An 18,112-nucleotide genomic window follows, 5' to 3' on the forward strand; every position below is an offset into this window, starting at 1 on the left:
GAAATTTTGTTAAAAAAAAAAAAAAAAAAAAAAAAACTCCAGGAGCTGTATTTCTGGCTGCTTGGGCAGGATGAAAATTTAGTATTTTTAATTAATTCTATAATGTGTGGAGGGTACTAAATATAAAAATCAGGATCAAATGAAGGCCTGAAAGGCAGAGGATTGCAAGCAGGTAACATCTGTGCTGCTACCTACTTAATTTTATATCTGATTAAAGGTCCAAATCTAAACTTGAAAACTTTGTAGTTGGTCATTCAAAGTTAAACTAAGAATATGACTAGACCCTGCTGCTTATTTTTTAACTTTTATGAGATAAAGTTATTCTTTCTTTCCTGATTATTCCATTTCAATCAGCCAGCTCTGCAGTTTTCTCTCAGGTTTATTAATCTTGCACCTAGAAATGACCAGGTTACAATCTGCGTAGACACCAGGTGCTCCACTCTAAAATAAATACTCCTTATTACCAGGCATCTAGGCAAACTTCAGTTGTGTTCATTTAGATCCCTAGGACAGTCATTTAATCTGTTGGTCAAATTCCTAAACTGTCAATAAATAAATACAGAATATATGTCTCTAAAAAGAAAAAAGGGAAATTAATTTTCCAAAGAAGAATCTAACTGGGAAGTGACATGAAATGCTTTGAAACCATATTGACATTCCCTTTGAGTATCGTGTCCTATAGCTTTCGGTTTTAAGGAATAATATACTTTGCTAATATGGCATTTTTCTTCTTGCTGACAAGTCCAATGTTCTCCCACAGATGCAGAAATGAGAAATACCACAATCTTATGAGAATGAAAACTACAAATAACCCAAAGAGGCAATTAAAGGACACAAGACACACATGACTCGACCAGAGCATGTTCAGGAGAAGCAGCATAAAGGACATCACTGAGGACATATGTAATCAGGAAGAGGTAGACTGATAACACCCACTGGAAAAAGACAAGAGATGGAAAGTCCAAATTGTAAAATGGTACTTTCTGAAATATTAAAAGGAGCATAGGAAGAGTCTCCATGTGACTGATGGAGTACCAAGGTTGAAAATTTGACAAAATGAGAAGGCATAAATGGGTTGTTATAGGTATCAACAGAAGGAACATCCACACTAATGAAATCATGGACCTGCCAAAGTGGATCTATAGACACACGACTTAAGGATCTCTGATCTGGAGCTGGAAGGGATCTCTGAAATGACCTAGTCCAAACCTCCATATTTTACAGATGAGAAAATTGAGTAAATGAAGTTCCTTACTCTAGTTCACTCACGTAATAAGCCAATAATTGGTCAAAAAAAAAAAAAAAGAGAGAGATTTAAATCTCTATCCTCTTTTCTCAGAATAACCAATCTTTTCAGTTTATAGAAAGTAACAACTGTACAAATAGTTCGGCTGAGTTCAGCATTTGATTGCTGTCAAGTTACTTTATGTGAACCTTCCTAGAAAGCATGGATCAGATATTAGACATTTTTATTCCTCTAAAACACTTAAGACTTGCACTACATTTGTAGTAGGTACTAGAAAAAAATTGTAGACTTGAAAGGAAAGTTTGCAGAGTCAAATGCTATTTCATTTCAATCTTAAGCTTGACCACTGGACTAGTCTGAGTTAGATCTGATTCAGAACACTTTGCTACTCAAAAAAAAAATTCTGACATTCACAGGCCTTCCCAAAATGACTCCAGACAGAAGCTTTGTACATGAAAGGGCCAGTGGCCAATAAACCAGTCTTTCTCTTCTGTAGTAGATATTTTGAGATATGAGATATTTGTACATTTTTATTCATTCAGTGGCCCAGTGGATAAAATGCTGGTCTTAGAGTCAGGAAAACCTGAGTACAAATTCACCTTCAGACACTATCTTCAAGTCATTTAATACCTGTTTGCCTCAGTTTTGTCATCTATAAAATGGGGCTAACAGCCCTACCTCACAGATGGTTGTAAGGAAAAAATGCTATTGAATGTGTGTGTGTGTATATATATATATATATATATATATATATATATATATATATATATATATATAAATAAAACATAAGTATAAAGCACTTAGCACTGTGCCTGGCTCAAAGTAAGCATTTTATAAGTGTTAGCAATAATCATCATTGTTAGTATTAAGCTCAAATTCATTTTATTGTTGTGATGGGCAACAAATCATACTTAGTACTAGGGAAATATAAAATGAAGAAAATATATTTCCTGTCCCAAAGCTGCTTACTGTGTGTGAGGGATGGTTAGACAGGTAAACAGTTAGTTTATATATAAAAAAGCAAACTAAAGATTATTTCCAAGGGTAGGGAGTAGAAGTAGTGTTGAGAAAATATTCAAAGAGTCTATAGCATTTGAATTGGACCTTGAAGGATTCAGAAAATGTCAATGGATAAATAAGAAGTGAGGAGGGAGACCAGATTAGTGCGGGGGAGGGGGGGAGAGAGGGAGGTACAAAGATGAGTCAAAGGCAAGGATTCAGGCAAACTTGGTACCTATTTAGAGCAAGTAGTCTGACTTGACTGGAGCAAAGAGTACATGAGATAAGGCTGGAAATTTAGTTTGGACAGAGAGGGAGACAGACAGAATAGGAAGAAAAAAATGAAGGGAAAAGAGGAGAAGAGAAAAAGAGTAGGAGAGGATGAAAAGGGAGGAGAAAAGAAGAAAAAGGAAAAGAGACAGAGAGAGATAGTGCATTTATTGAGCATTGCCTTGTGCCAGTTGCAAAACAGTGAGGACCCAAAGACAAGAACAAAAAAGATTTCCTATCCTTAAGGAGCTTACATTCTAATGAGGAAAGAAAACACATAAAAGGGAGCAGGGGGAGATTGATTTTTAGAGAATTATCAGAAATCTAAAGCCTTAATAGCCTTGGCTACATAGTGGGTAAGGTTATTGCTCAATAGGGAAAAGGAGAGGAGATAGATTTGGCAAGTTTGGGGGAATCTTAATCTACCTTCCTACTTCCCAAAGACAAACTAAACATTAAAATACATCTTCTAACATTGATACCCTAATTTCTGTTCATAAAGTTTTGAGGAATCAAGTTTCTGATCTTAGAATCAAGTTGCACATCTGTGAGAAATAATTCTTTTGTATCCCCAGTCTATTCCGTATCACTAAATATTCCATAGGGGTACTGATTATAAGTTCAGATTATGAACTCATTTGCTTAAACATGGGAAACTAAGTAGAGTTTACACCCTTGCTTTTCCTTGTCATAGTGACCAAGCCAAGTGTGGTAGAAGTGATTCACCCACAGGGAAAGTCCTCCAATTTATTTTTGTACCTCTGAACCATTCTTTCTTGTCCAACATTAGCAGATGACTCTTATGACCATTTAATCAGTGGAGATGCCCCATGCTTCACCTAACCTATGACCTTCACCTATTATTATTGTTATTTTTGGTTCTCAAGAACAAGGTCTATCAACCAATACAATTTGGCATTTTGGCATCAAACTTGATAAAATCAAGCAAGGCCCTTGAAGAAGGGGGCATCTCAGATTGTGAGGAAGAACTAAGGTCCACTTTGTTAGAGGGAACCAAGGACCCTTCAATAAAGTGTCATGGCTTCAGTGCTCTTCCTCAATCTCTTTTATTTTAAGTTGGACAATTTTAATCCCCATATCCATATACTTTAGACTGGTTACTTGTTTTATAATGCTGCAGTGAAAAATTGACTAGATCCTTACTCCTTTGTTTTGTATGCTTCCTCTGAAATGCTGAATAATTCTAAAAGTCTTGTTTATATTGTAGGGGGGTTCAAATTGGGACAATCCAACCTCTTGGGTTGCCAGAATGACAGTGGAAGGTGTTATGTGTCACAAAGGCAAACTTCAATTTTATCTTAAAATGATAATTACAATTTTTAAATCACTAATATGGCTTTACAATAGCTACCTAGGGAGGCTCCCCTCGGTTTGAAGAAGAGTATTTAGCCATTAAGCTCTTTCCTATTGCTAAGCAACAGTTTTGTTAAAACCAAATTGCTCCCTGATTCTGGAGCAGCAGGAAAATAAGTCTACTCAATTCTTGGAAGGGCAGGTGAATATGTAAGGAAAAGAATGGGTAGGTGTCTTGAAATAAAAGAGGGATTTAAGCTATTTCTTCATTTCAAATAGTCAACTAGATTTCAAAATATTTGGTGAGCATCTCCCATGTAGCATGTCCCATTCCAAAGACAAACAAGTAAGTACATATTTGTTGTCACATCATTCTGGAGGGGAAAAAACCCCACAAACTGCAAATATATTCCAAAATAAATTTGGATAAACATTAATTTAGTCAGGATTTATCAAAGTTTTGGGAATATCACCTAATAGGAAATGGCAATATGTTTTTATTTCCACAAAAGTAGTTCATTAAAATGAGGTTGCTTAAATACACATAAGGAAGGAAGGAACTGGAACAGGTAATTAACTCTTTTCCTCTTCAATTTTACCATTTAACTTCAAATAATTGTTTGGCTTAGACAATTCAAGTTCATGTGAGAATCACAGAAATTGGCCCATGTGATAAGCTAATTTGCACATAAAAGACCACAAAGGTTGGGGGTTTACAGACCCAAGTGGATACAATTGCAATATTTGGAGTTCAGATTAGGAAACTGAATACTTTAGGTATCTAGGTAACATTTTTGACACAGCTGCTTACTTTGAGCAAGACTTTAATGACAGAAAAGTTATAGAAACTGAATTATGAGGTTTAAAAAATGGCATCTGGGAAAGGGTTTTAGATCCTCCAAGCAGAGACAAAGGTGCAAAAATAATAAGCTCTTGGCCAGAATGGAATGCATCTAATAAAGGCCTGGGAAGATAAGGAAAAATTAATTTGACAGAATACATATGAATCTGTTTTTAACTAAAAATAGAGGGAGGAAGAAAATGTGACTGATATACCTTCAAGGAAGACAAGCAGTAGAAAGACACATTAGTCACAGAAAAAAATATCTATGGAAAGAGATGATCCTGGACTTAGATATCAACAAAACTACAAAGAATATGGTTATTAACAAAGGAAATTAGCAGAATTTGTATTTTATCCTGTTGATAATAAAAATCTACTAAAGAATCTTGACAAGGAGAATAGATTTGAGGAGAAAGACATAGAATGTAGGTAGACTAATTAGAAGATACTGTTAATAGGTGAGAAAAATCATAAAAGTATGATTAAGTCAGAAGAAAGGAAATATGGGTCATCATCATCTAGATGGCAGGATAGTGGAAATAATGAACAAGAGGAAGAAGAAAAGAGAGATCAGGAAAAGAGAGTAAGGAGAGAGGACAAGGGACAGGGAGAGGGAGAAGAAGAGAAAGACAGAGTCAGAGAGAGAGAAAGAAAAACAGAGAAATAGAGAAAAGAAAGAAAGAGAGAGGAAGGAAGGAAGGAAGGAAGGAAGGAAGGAAGGAAGGAAGGAAGGAAGGAAGGAAGGAAGGAAGGAAGGAAGGAAGGAAGGAAGGAAGGAAGGAAGGAAGGAAGGAAGGAAGGAAGGAAGGAAGGACAACAACAACAGGACAAGAAGGGAGAGAGGAGGAGGAGGAAGAGGAGAAAGAGGAAGAAGAGGAGAAGAAGAAGAAAAGAAAAGAGGAAGGAAGAGAGAAATGAGAGATAGTTATGAAGATATGGGAATTATTTACATAGAGATGGCAGTTTCATGTGATCTCATGAAATTAGCAAAAGAGAATTTTTTAAAAGTTGGGGGAAAGATATGAGATGTGACAGACCCCCTAAGGACAGCTCAGTGGATAGAACTGGGACTCTAATCAGACTGTTCTAGCCTGAGACACTTAATAGTTGTAAGATCCTGGACAAGTCAATAGTTGTTTGCCTTACTCCACTGGGGAAGGAAATGGCAAACCACTCCAGTATCTTTGCCAAGAAAACCCCCTGGACAGAACTAATGCTGTGGGCTATGAGATCAGGAAGAATAGGACACAACTGAACAACATGACAGAACCCTAAGCCCATATAGTTGGTTGCTGTCTGTTCTCAAAGAGGACCAAACTGACATCATTATGTTAGAGTTGAGTTACAATGTATCTGACTATGGCTAATCAGACCAATTTGAGCTAGGAATGCTCTGCTATGGGTCAGATACAAATAGTCCCTATGAACATTTGGGGTGGCTTCTCTAACTTTGAGCATCTCATGTTTCTTCTAAGCTAATTCAATTCTGCTTTTCTCATAGGAACATTCATGCATAATAATTTGAAAACTCAGGGAGAAAGCAGTTTAGAAGGGTAGAGGGAGTTTAAAAGTCACCCTTTCTACAACATCCCTGATAACTGGTTATTTAGCCTTTATTTAAAGCTTTCTAGTGATAGGAATCTCCCTATCTCATTGGTCAAATGATTTCAAACTAGATGGATTCCCAAATACTTTATACTCTCAAGATTTCCTCACATGGAGCATTCCATCCCCTGCTTCCCTACCTATGATCTGTCCATCTCCTACCTCATATGTCTAGAATATATACCTTATCTCCACTTCTCTACAGACATAGCTTAGACACTTCCTTTTCTCATAATCTCTATAATTACTAGGAGCCTTCCTACCAAACTATCTTGCATTAAATTATCTTGTATTTATTCTGTTTATATTTGTGTATATACATACTGGTTTTTAATAGAATATAAATTACTTGAAAGCATGGCTTATTTTTTAATACTTTGGTGTCTATATAATAGGTAATTGATGAATGTTAGTGTGTTTTTATTAGACTTTTGAATAGCACAAATTATTTAAAAGCTTTTAATTTTATAAAGCTGACATCTCCCTTTCTGAAATTCAGTATAACTCATGTTCTAGTATCTCTCAAGCACTTACATCAAATGGACTCAGTCTGATCCTGGGGATACTCCCAAAATATTAATATATCTTTGGCTCATTATACTTCCATCCAGTGATCATTCGGGGACATCTCAGAATATACTTTGAGTCTGGTTGCTATAACTGTAGGTCCCAAGATCCATTAATTGCCATACCATACATTTAAAGTAGCAAATGAACTTTACTGTTACAAAATGACATTTATTTGATAGAAAATACAGAATATGTGAAGAACTCATAGGAGTCCACACTCAACTTAGTTTGTCTCTTACTTCATTGGGTCCCACATTTCCATAGTGTTCTAACAGCATAATCACTGCCTCCTTACCAAAGTCTTACCCAATAGTCTGGCCTCATTTCTAAGAAAAAAAATACTTTGACACTGTTAGAAGGGGAATAATATTTGATTGGTGGATATACATGTAAATCACAGAATTTAAGAGACTGAAAAAAAACAGGGAAATCACTTACATGTGTCAAATTCCTGGCTATAAATCCACAAAACTCTTAAGTACTGCCCAAACCAATTAAAATGTTTACCAAAATAAATAAAAACAATACAACAAATATAATGTTAATTTATGGTTTTCCAGGTCAATGTACTGCCTGCAGGGATTAATTTTTGAGTTTGACACTACTGATCTACAGCAGCTCCCTCACTTCACAGAAAAGAGGAAATTGAGAACTAGCAAGGTTAAGCACATCACAGGGAAGACTAGAACCAGAGGCTTCAATGCTTAATCCAGGAGACTTTCTTTTGTACCCCACTGTTTGTCTTCAAGAATATAACTTTGTTTATATAATTCCTGCTTTTTCAGTTAGAACTTTACTCATTATAGGAATAAATGGACTATTCCTTAGAATAATCAGGAGCATATATTTACGACTGTCAGCATAATATGCAATAGAAATAAACTGCAACCTTTCCCAGTAAGATCAGGAGTGAAACAAGGTTGCCCACTATCACCATTACTATTCAATATAGTACTAGAAACGCTAGCCTCGGCAATAAGAGCCGAGAAAGAGATTCAAGGAATTAGAGTAGGAAATGAGGAAATCAAACTATCACTCTTTGCAGATGACATGATGGTATACTTAGAGAACCCCAAAAGACTCTGCTAAAAAGCTATTAGAAATAATTCAGAATTTTAGCAAAGTGGCAGGATACAAAATAAATCCATATAAATCCTCAGCATTTTTATATATCACCCACAAAATGCAACAGCAAGAGATACAAAGAGAAATTCCATTCCAAACTAATGTTGAGAGTATAAAGTATTTGGGAATCCATCTACCAAAGAATAGTCAGGAATTATATGAGAAAAATTACAAAACACTTGCCACAAAAATAAAGTCAGATTTAAATAATTGGAAAGACATTCAGTGCTCTTGGATAGGCCGAGCGAATAAAATAAAGATGACAATACTCCCCGAACTAATCTATCTATTTAGTGCTATACCAATCAGACTCCCAAGAAACTATTTTAATGACCTAGAAAAAATAACAACAAAATTGATATGGAAGAATAAAAGGTCGAGAATTGCAAGGGAACTAATGAAAAAAAAAGTCAGAGGAAGGTGGTCTAAGTGTACCTGATCTAAAGCTATATTATATAGCAGCAGTCACCAAAACCATTTGGTATTGGCTAAGAAATAGACCGGTAGATCAGTGGAACAGATTAGATACAAAGGACAAAAAGGGTACATCTATAGCAATCTAGTCTTTGACAAACCCAAAGATTCCAACATTAGGGATAAAAATTCATTATTTGGAAAAAACTGTTGGGAAAACTGGAAATTAGTATGGCAGAAATTAGATATGGATCCACACTTAACACCATATACCAAGATAAGATCAAAATGGGTCCATGATTTAGGCATAAAGAATGAGATCATAAATAGATTAGAGGAACAGAGGATAGTCTACCTCTCAGACCTGTGGAGGAGGAAGGAATTTATGACCAGAGGAGAACTAGCGATCATTATTGATCACAAAGTAGAAGATTTTGATTACATCAAACTAAAACGTTTCTGTACAAACAATACTAATGCAAACAAGATTAGAAGGGAAGTAACAAATTAGGAAAATATTTTTAAAGTTAAAGGTTTGACAAAGGTCTCATTTCCAAAATATATAGAGAACTGACCCTAATTTATAAGAAATCAAACCATTCTCCAATTGATAAATGGTCAAAGGATATGAACAGAAAATTCTCAGATGATGAAATTGAAACTATATCCACTCATATGAAAGAGTGTTCCAAATCACTACTGATCAGAGAAATGCAAATTAAGACAACTCTGAGATACCACTACACACCTGTCAGATTGGCTAAGATGACAGGAACAAATAATGATGAATGTTGGAGGGGATGTGGGAAAACTGAGACACTATTACATTGTTGGTGGAGTTGTGAAAGAATCCGGCCATTCTGGAGAGCAATTTGGAACTATGCCCAAAAAGTTATCAAACTGTGCATACCCTTTGATCCAGCATTGCTGTTATTGGGATTATATCCCAAAGAAATGCTAAAGAGCGGAAAGGGACCTGTATGTGCCAAAATGTTTGTGGCAGCTCTCTTTGTTGTAGCTAGAAACTGGAAGATGAATGGATGTCCATCAATTGGAGAATGGTTGGGTAAATTATGGTATATGAAGGTTATGGAATATTATTGCTCTGTAAGAAATGACCAGCAGGAAGAATACAGAGAGGCTTGGAGAGACTTACATCAACTGATGCTGAGTGAAATGAATAGGACCAGAAGATCTCTGTACACTTCAATGTTGTATGAAGAGGTATTCTGATGGAAGTGGATATTTTCAACATAAAGAAGATCCAACTCACTTCCAGTTGATCAATGATGGACAGAAACAACTACAGCCAGAGAAGGAAAACTGGGAATTGAATGTAAACCGTTAGCACTACTGTCTATCTACCCAGGTTACTTATACCTTCGGAATCTAATACTTAATGTGCAACAAGAAAATGGTATTTATACACATATATTGTATCTAGGTTATACTGTAACATATGTAAAATGTATGGGATTGCCTGTCATCAAGGGGAGGGAGGGGATAATTTGGAAAAATGAATACAAGGGATAATGTTTTTAAAAAATTACTCATGCATATATACTGTCAAAAAATTATAAATAAATAAAATTTAAAAAAAAAGAACTTTACTCATGTCTCATGTCACAACTATTTGATGGCTAAGACTGGCTCTTGACTCTTCCTCTGGATCCCAGTACTATTCTTTACCTATAATCCTCCCCATCATGGCCAGTAGCCTCTCTCACAATTAATGATTTGTCCAAGTGCTTGATTCTGCAGTTTCAGCCCAAGCTGGGCTGTTCCAAAACAGGGAGCCAGGGGAAGTTCACTCATCCCCAGGTGCTTTCTAACCTAGGCTGTTAAACACAGTAGTGTTAGGGAATTTAGTTTTTCTCCCATGGAGGTAAAGAAAGCAATGACCAAATATATCAATGTGATCTAAAAAGTTGGAGGAAGTATTCACCTCAGGATAGATAAATGGCTTAAATTATTCATAGTGGTTTAAAATAGGGGAATAATCACCTTAAAGAGGCAATATGCTATCATGGATCAAAAGTGGCTATCCTTGGAGTAAGAAAACCTGGGTTCATGATTTACCTCTGAATTACTAGCAATGTGTTTCTTATCACACAGCAGCTAGTTTAATTTCTTATCATACCAGGCAATTTGCTAACACTATAAATTTGTTGTCAATGTTGTTCAGTTATATATGACTCTTTGTGACCCCAATTGGGTTTTTTTCTTGGCAAAAATATTAGAGTAGTTTATCATTTCCTTCTTCAGCTTATTTTACAGCTGAGGAAACTGAGGCAAACAGGGTTAAATGACTTGCCAAAGGTCATGCAGCTAGTAAGTGTCTGAGGCCATATTAGAACTCAGGTGTTCCTGACCCAGGCCTGGAGCTCTATCTGGTAGTTAGGTGGTTCAGCAAACTAAAAAAGGTATAGACAAAATGGAAACTGACAAAAAGCTAGTCCAGACCTTAATTTCAAGATGTCTGGAATAAGATTTCAATAGTGAGGTTTACACTCTTTGGGTAAGAGATAAGTCAAGGAACAAGCCTTACAAAGTCAAAATAGTCACATTTCTTAATTTTCAGGAGTTCTGTCTTTAGAGTAGTTCAGATAGACCTGATGCTGATGAAGTCAATAAGTAACAATGATGAAAATAGCCTGTTTGATATCTAAATCTCAAGAAACCAAAACCATCATATTGTTAAGTGGAGCAAATAGTTCCTTTTGGTGTTTATCTCTGAGGGAATCAGCTGGAAAGAGCTAAATGGACAATCTCCAGGACAATATTAGTTATATTGTAAGCCAACCACACTTCCTCCCAGATGAAAATTTTTCATTGTCCCTCTGGTTTTGAATTAACTAAAAGAAACCAGTGATTAAAAATCAATATAAAAATTCTAGAATCACATAATGGGAGAGTAATTCTCTAATACACTCACAGAAGACCTGGGGCAGCACAATTCTTGTTGTTTAGAGACAAGAGAAAATAGATCTCCTATTAATCCAGAACATTAGAGGTTTTATTTTAAATTGGGTGATAAGTTTTTACATACATTCTGGAATAACATCTGTCTTTATAATTAAGAATCTGCAAGGGTGGATGTATCCACTGAATCAATCAATTACATCAGATTACACCATGTAAAAAAAAAAACTGACAAGATGCTATACTCTCATATTTCTGTCAGCAACAATACCTCCGTGAGTCAACAAAACAGATTTGTGAAGTTGGTGTGAATAAGATCTTGATATTTCTATTGAATGAATCAATAACTCAAAGGCTTAAAACTGGATGTGATCAGTTTAAAAGCTCTTGAAAGTCATCTAACAACATGGAGCGCCATTGCACAGAAAGTTTGTTCATACTGGCTAAGGAAATCTGGCTATGTCCTGTGGGATTTGAAGCCAATTCAGAACCCAAGCATCAAAAGTGAGAACCTAGGTTAGCCTGATCTAAATCCCTAAGTTTTCTTTTATTGAAACCATTACAGCCCCAAAATTTGATTTATCCATGATTAGCATAAAATAGCAAGCCGATTTAGAACCTAATCACATTATTTGGAGACAAATTCTCCAGCAAAGCCTCTGAAATTTGTTCACTTCTGGGGTGCTTTTGAGAAGGAAGAGAACAACTCAGTCTGCTCCCTGGACCTTGACTACAGAAGAACTTCAAGGAATTTTAGAGAGCTAGAGGATTTTGACTTTTCAATTCTCTGGAACAACAATGACTAGTAGCAATATCTATAGCCAGTGAAGAACAAACTAGATATACTGGGGAAAGGGAGCTTCAAGACTCTATAAAGAGTTTAGCAGAAAGCTCCAACATGACCAAAGGGAAATTTAAGATCACTCCTCAGGGAGGAGAAAAGGATTTCTAATGATCAGGAATACTATAAGGGAATGCTGAAGCCAGCTCCAAACTGCTTGGTTTGCACTTTGGAAATAATCAAATGGTACAAGTAAAAGCTTGATTTACTGTTTGTTTTATTTTGCATTTTGGGGATCTAGATTTAACAAAGTGATAGAGAAAATGTTAACAATGCAAATTAAACCTAAAAGTGCATCATGTATACATTTTTTTTTCAGAAAGCTGGTTTTTAAATATTTACTAGCAAACCACTGAGCATTACCATATGTTCTATTTAATATTGAGCCCATTTTTCCTGGATTCCTTATGTACCAGTGCGCAAATACAAAACAGACTTTTGGGGAAATATTTAGTACCACCTATTCTTACTATGCCATCTTAACAAATATTCCTTTTAAAAAGTTAATTAAATTTGGATAACTGATGGTAACTGATAATCATGGTGGGCTATATGTAGGGGAAATAGACATCTGGGGACTTGTTAATTATCCTACTTGAAAACTACCTACTCTTTCCAGACATCAGGGTTTCTCATAAAAAAGCAGCACCTCTCTGGGGATCCACATTGTCTGGAAACAAGTGGGAGTTGAGCTAGCCCTAGAGAATGCACTACACAAATACATACACACACATACTTCACTTAAGAAATTACCAAAAGATAAGATACTAGTGTTATATAAGAGAAGTATTCTATGGGCCTCAGGTTATTCATTTGTAAAATGAGAGTGGTAGATGAGATGATTAATTTTAGATTAAAAACAATTAGATTATTTTTAAAATTTTGATTTTAATTTTTTAAAGTTAAGAAAAAACAAAATAAATCTTCTTACATACAAAGTAAAATAGAGAGTATTGTATGGGAAACAATCTCAGAGCACAAGCTTGCTTTTCCCTTTAAGTATATAACTTTAAGCTATCCTACTTCATCTGTGTTTCCTTCTGTCTTTTAATCTGTTCTCTGTTCATTTTTAGACTGTTTCAATGATCCTACCTACACATAGAGGACATGCTCCAACCCCTACTTGTATTCACAATCTGGGTCCACAGAGAGGGGCTATTATCTAATCTTGGGATTTTAGGGAAAGTTCTGGGGGGTGGTTTTATTTTTGGTAACCTATCACTAATATTCAAATCAAGCTCTTCTGACTCCAAGATCAATATTCTTACCAGTATGCTCTACTATCATTCATAACATATCCAAGCCAGATATACTTTTTGGTAACTGAAATAACTAATTAATATTGGATCTATTTTTTTCTAACTGGTTTAATAACCACTTTCTATATTAGGTGAGTCCTAATATGTTCACAAAGTAAAGCTAAAGTATCTGACCAACCATTTTTTGGCCAAGTGTTTTTCTGTCTCAATAGAGATGGACTTCACAAAATACATATACATATACACTTAATGTACAAAACACTTAATGTTTTGTCTCTAAGCCCAGCTCCATCCAAGATCTACTGCTGGATATCTGAGGGGGAAAAATTATAAAATTACCTGACATTTCTGGATAAAAAGCCAACAGAAAACCTATCATCTCTGTTCTCTCTAAGCAACTACTTTTTCTTCTCATTTTCTTATTCACACATTGAATTTAATCCAATTCAGCTTAATCCAACAAATTTTTACTTTTTTATGACCTTTACTTTGATTCCATGCTAAGGAGACAGAAGTTTTAATAAGGACCTGATCTTTGAAGGTTCATAATTTGGTAGAATATAAAAGCTACAAAAGTTTATAAAAAGGCCAGGATGCAGTATTTCACTTGATACTCATAACAACACTATGGAGATAGATAGTACAATTATGATTATAGAAATGAAGTAACTGAGGCTCAGAGTTTAAATAATTTTTCAGAGATCACACTGATAATAAAGATAAAGTGGAGATTTGAATTCTGGATTGTTGAGATATTTTTTATGTGAATTAAATGATTAGATAGTACAAAATGAAGAAGAGTTAACACTTAAGTATCTGAAAAGATTATGTTTTGTGGCTATTAGAAGCTTTCTGCTAGACCGCACAATCTATAGTAATCAGTAACTCCTTTAATAACTCATAGATATCTAATTCCATCAAGTTTTGGATTAACTTAAGTGGAAGTTGACTACTGGCTGAGATATCATTAATCTAATTTTTTATGAAGCAATTACACTTAGTTTATAGGAATGAAGATGGTATGAATATTTTAATGTTTGTATGTTGGTTACAAAAAAGAAAAATGAAATCAATTCTGGGGGAGCAGAGGACTAAGACTGACAGCCTAGTATGATAAGCTTCTCAGCTTCTTTTCAAAACTGTGATTTCCCTTCTCTCCTTATTGCAGTTGGGTCAAGCAAAGGGGTTATTTCCAATGCACTACTGAGGCTACATAAGGCAGGAAGTCTTCTTTTCTCTAACTTTTAACATCCAATGAACTAAACTGGCCCATTGATATTTTCTTACTTTTTTTTAAATTTACTTTGCCTCCCCACTACTCCTTGCTTTTCTTTCAGTGATTATTTCATCTGGGCTCCAGATGCTTTGATCTTCCTAACACCAATGAACCCTTTTCTTAGTTGATAATTGGTCAGTTATCACAGGCATTCATATAGGATGGCAAGATGGCATGATAAATGGATATTCAAGATCCATGTGATTTGGAGACAGGTGGTATATTAGAGTGGGGGATGTGCAAAAACAAAGAAAAATCTGAATTAAGGTGGGAATGGTGGGACACTGAAGAAGTCAATGTGGAGTTACTCTACTCTGATCTTCAAAAAACCAAAAGCAATTATTATGGTAGGGATCTAATATGCTCATTCAACTTTTGAAAAAGTTAAATCAGTTTCATATCACAGTTCTTGAAGTCCAATCCTTTGTGTTCCAAAATTTGATGGGGAAAAGCTTCTTATACCTCAGTACATCCCCCCAGTAGGTGAAATCACTTTCACCTCAATTAAGCCAAAAATTAACAACTGCCGAATGTTGATTCTCAGAGAATAAACTATTTAAGGAAGTTCTCAGACCTGATTTGTTTTTTTTTTTTATGGCAAGATGGCTTATGAGTATGGAAGGCAAAAAGAAATGCTCAGTCATTCACAATGTCTAAATAGCTATTCTAGAGTATAACAAAGATCCTATTATTATTTAATGAAGTCTATTCTTTTTTATTATGAAAGGAAAATAAAATAATATATGTTATGACAAATTAACTTGATCCTTAATGCATCAGTACCACTATAGGCTGTTATTTTGTTTATTTAGGAAAATAAGTTTGAGAAACACAGAGTTCATTTCAAAAATCTTTGTTCTGTTTTTCCATGTGAAATCCATATAGGTAAGTGATCATGAAAATGAATTTAGTCAAACTCTAATCTCTTCAATTCCAAAAGAATTTACATAATCAGTGGCCTACATTCATCAGAAAAATCTTTCTATTCTTGTTTAATTTGGGGGGAATGTACACAGGTAATACCTATTAACTCCTAATGGATATCATATATAGAAAATCAAAGGCCTGTGAAAATGAACCTCATTATTTTAATTGAAAATTGTCTAATTTTTAAACTAATTTTAATTTTAAATTTCCACCATAGTGATTTGAATTTGGAAAGGTTGTTAACTTAATATATGAAAAAGGTTTCTCGGGCAAAAACTGGCTATAGATATTTTTTCCTTCCTTCAATATAGCTTTTCCTTTGCAGATGTCAAATAGAACATTACTCATTTTACACTCAAAATTGTAATGTTCATATTTTCCTGCAGTCTATCTTAAAAATCCAACTTCATATTTTATCTTATTTATTTATTATTTTATATTTTTTCCTAAGCTCTTCTTCCTCATCCTGAACATTAAATGAAAGCTCTACTAAAGTAGATGACTCCACTATAGCCAAAGGTATCCGACTCCTCTCCATCACACATATATATCATTTTCTTCCCATCCACTTTGCATCTGCCTTCTGTGCTTCACTCAATTAAAATGGAAACACATTCTCAGGAGTTCAGATGCTGAGACTAAAGTTGTAATCTAGGAACAAATTAAGCATGAGAAGAAGAAATCGCTTCCCTTTAACTTCCCAACACCACTCTATGTTGGGCTACTCATCCTTGGCACTCACCTGGTGGACTCCCATGTCCAGCAGCAGCTGTTGCAATAGCAAAAGCAGAGGCAGGGGAAACAGAGCAGTGGGTATTATCAGCTGTCTGTCCTATGTGTTTAAAAAGAAAAGAGAAAGTCAGGGTGAGATAGGCTGTCTATATTCTGGGAAGAGCACACACTTTGAAGGAGAGCTGAATGATAGCCTATATGTAATGGGGAGCTTTTTTACCTACCCCTCCTCCATTTGTCTCTTATTCCAAATACAAAACTACACATGGTATTTGAACAATAGCATGGAGTAAATCTTAATCTGTTTACAGTGTTGGATAGAATGTTTTTAAGTTGGGAGACTGCTTAGGATGAGTTAATATTTTTGTGCCCTATTTTGGAAGTTTGGGGGGATGCATTCAGCCTTTGCATGCCTGCATCATGAGGCTCTTTATTCAAAATCCCAAGGAGCAATAGATAAGTAGATAATGTCCATCAGGTTAGGCAAGGAGAATCTAAAGGATTCCCTCCTAAGCTCATGAGAGTAGAACTTCATTTCTGTATGAAATATAATGAAATTGAAGGATCAATTCTAGGACGGACCAGATTCACTGCAGCTTTCTTCTTCATTTTCTCTTTTATCAGCCCCCCCCCCAATTATAATGCCTAAAAATTCCAAAGCATAGATACGGGAATGGAGAATATAGACACTGTGTTTCCATTCCACTTAAAATCCTAAAAAGTCCAAAACAAAACCTAGAAACAAGAAAAATTGTTAGAAATATTGCAGCTAGACAGGCTCATTGTTTCTTCTGTATATAAGGAAAGGCTAATAGGAAGTTCCCATTTGGACTATTGCTTTTTGTACCTGCATTGTATTGTCTGGAGTCAGGAAGATATCTTCCTGAGTACAAATGTGGCTTCAGACACTTTGTAGCTGTATGACCCTGAGCAAATCACTTAACCCTGTTTCCCTCAGTTTGTAATCTATAAAATGAGCTGAAAAAAATGGCAAACTATTCCAGTATTTTCCCCAAGAAATCCCAAGTGGGGATGGATACAAAGAGTCAGACATGGCTGAAACCACTGAATGACAATATCCCAACTATTAAAACTTACACTGGTAGGTTCTCTGTAGATCTGAAGACAGAGACTCCTGTAGAACTGATGAAATAAGCTCCTAATTGAAAATAGCTATGTATTTTGCCATGAAACTAAGAAACAGATGATTATGTCTCTAAAATTTATCCCAATAAATCTAGTTTCAAATATTTACAATTTTACATGTGTAATGTCTTTAGTTTTTCTGGCATGGCTGCTGCCTTATCATAAAAGTCACTTATTTAGAAAGCATCTGCTACTAGATGGTGGAAAAAATGGACAAGAGGACAATTTTAAGAAGAGCCTATAATTTTGTATCATTACCAGTTCAATCAAAAAATAATTAATAAGCTCATTCTATAATATCTCCTCCTCTGTGCATCTTTTAAAAATAGAAACAAGCTAAACACAGTCCTTTTTGAAGGCAAGGAGATAAATCACATGCTCTCTCATGTACATTTCAGTCTTTAAGTTGTAATGTTGTGTGTGTGTGTGTGTGTGTGTGTGTGTGTATATATATATATATATATATATATATATATATATATATATATTGTGATAAAACTTTATGATATTTCCTTTTTAAAACTCAGTTTGCTAAGGAACATTTCACAAGTGATCCTAGTCATGGAAACCTGAGGGTTTTTTTTAACTACTCTATTTCTTCTTAGTTACAGTTGGGAAACAA

At 35.1% G+C, this 18,112-nt stretch overlaps 1 protein-coding gene across 5 annotated transcripts in view; it reads right to left on the minus strand.

Moving 5' to 3' along the window:
- The window catches only part of RASGRF2 (Ras protein specific guanine nucleotide releasing factor 2), a 321,033-nt gene that overhangs the window by 117,346 nt on the left and 185,575 nt on the right, over nucleotides 1–18,112 (minus strand). For all 5 annotated transcript variants that reach the window (XM_074282189.1, XM_074282188.1, XM_074282187.1 and 2 more), the window contains one exon: nucleotides 16,355–16,444. In XM_074282189.1, coding sequence (XP_074138290.1) covers nucleotides 16,355–16,444 — 90 coding nt within the window. The remainder of the gene's footprint in view (nucleotides 1–16,354; nucleotides 16,445–18,112) is intronic.

Source organism: Sminthopsis crassicaudata, chromosome 1, assembly GCF_048593235.1.
Source record: "Sminthopsis crassicaudata isolate SCR6 chromosome 1, ASM4859323v1, whole genome shotgun sequence".
NCBI classification, from domain to species: Eukaryota; Metazoa; Chordata; class Mammalia; order Dasyuromorphia; family Dasyuridae; genus Sminthopsis; species Sminthopsis crassicaudata.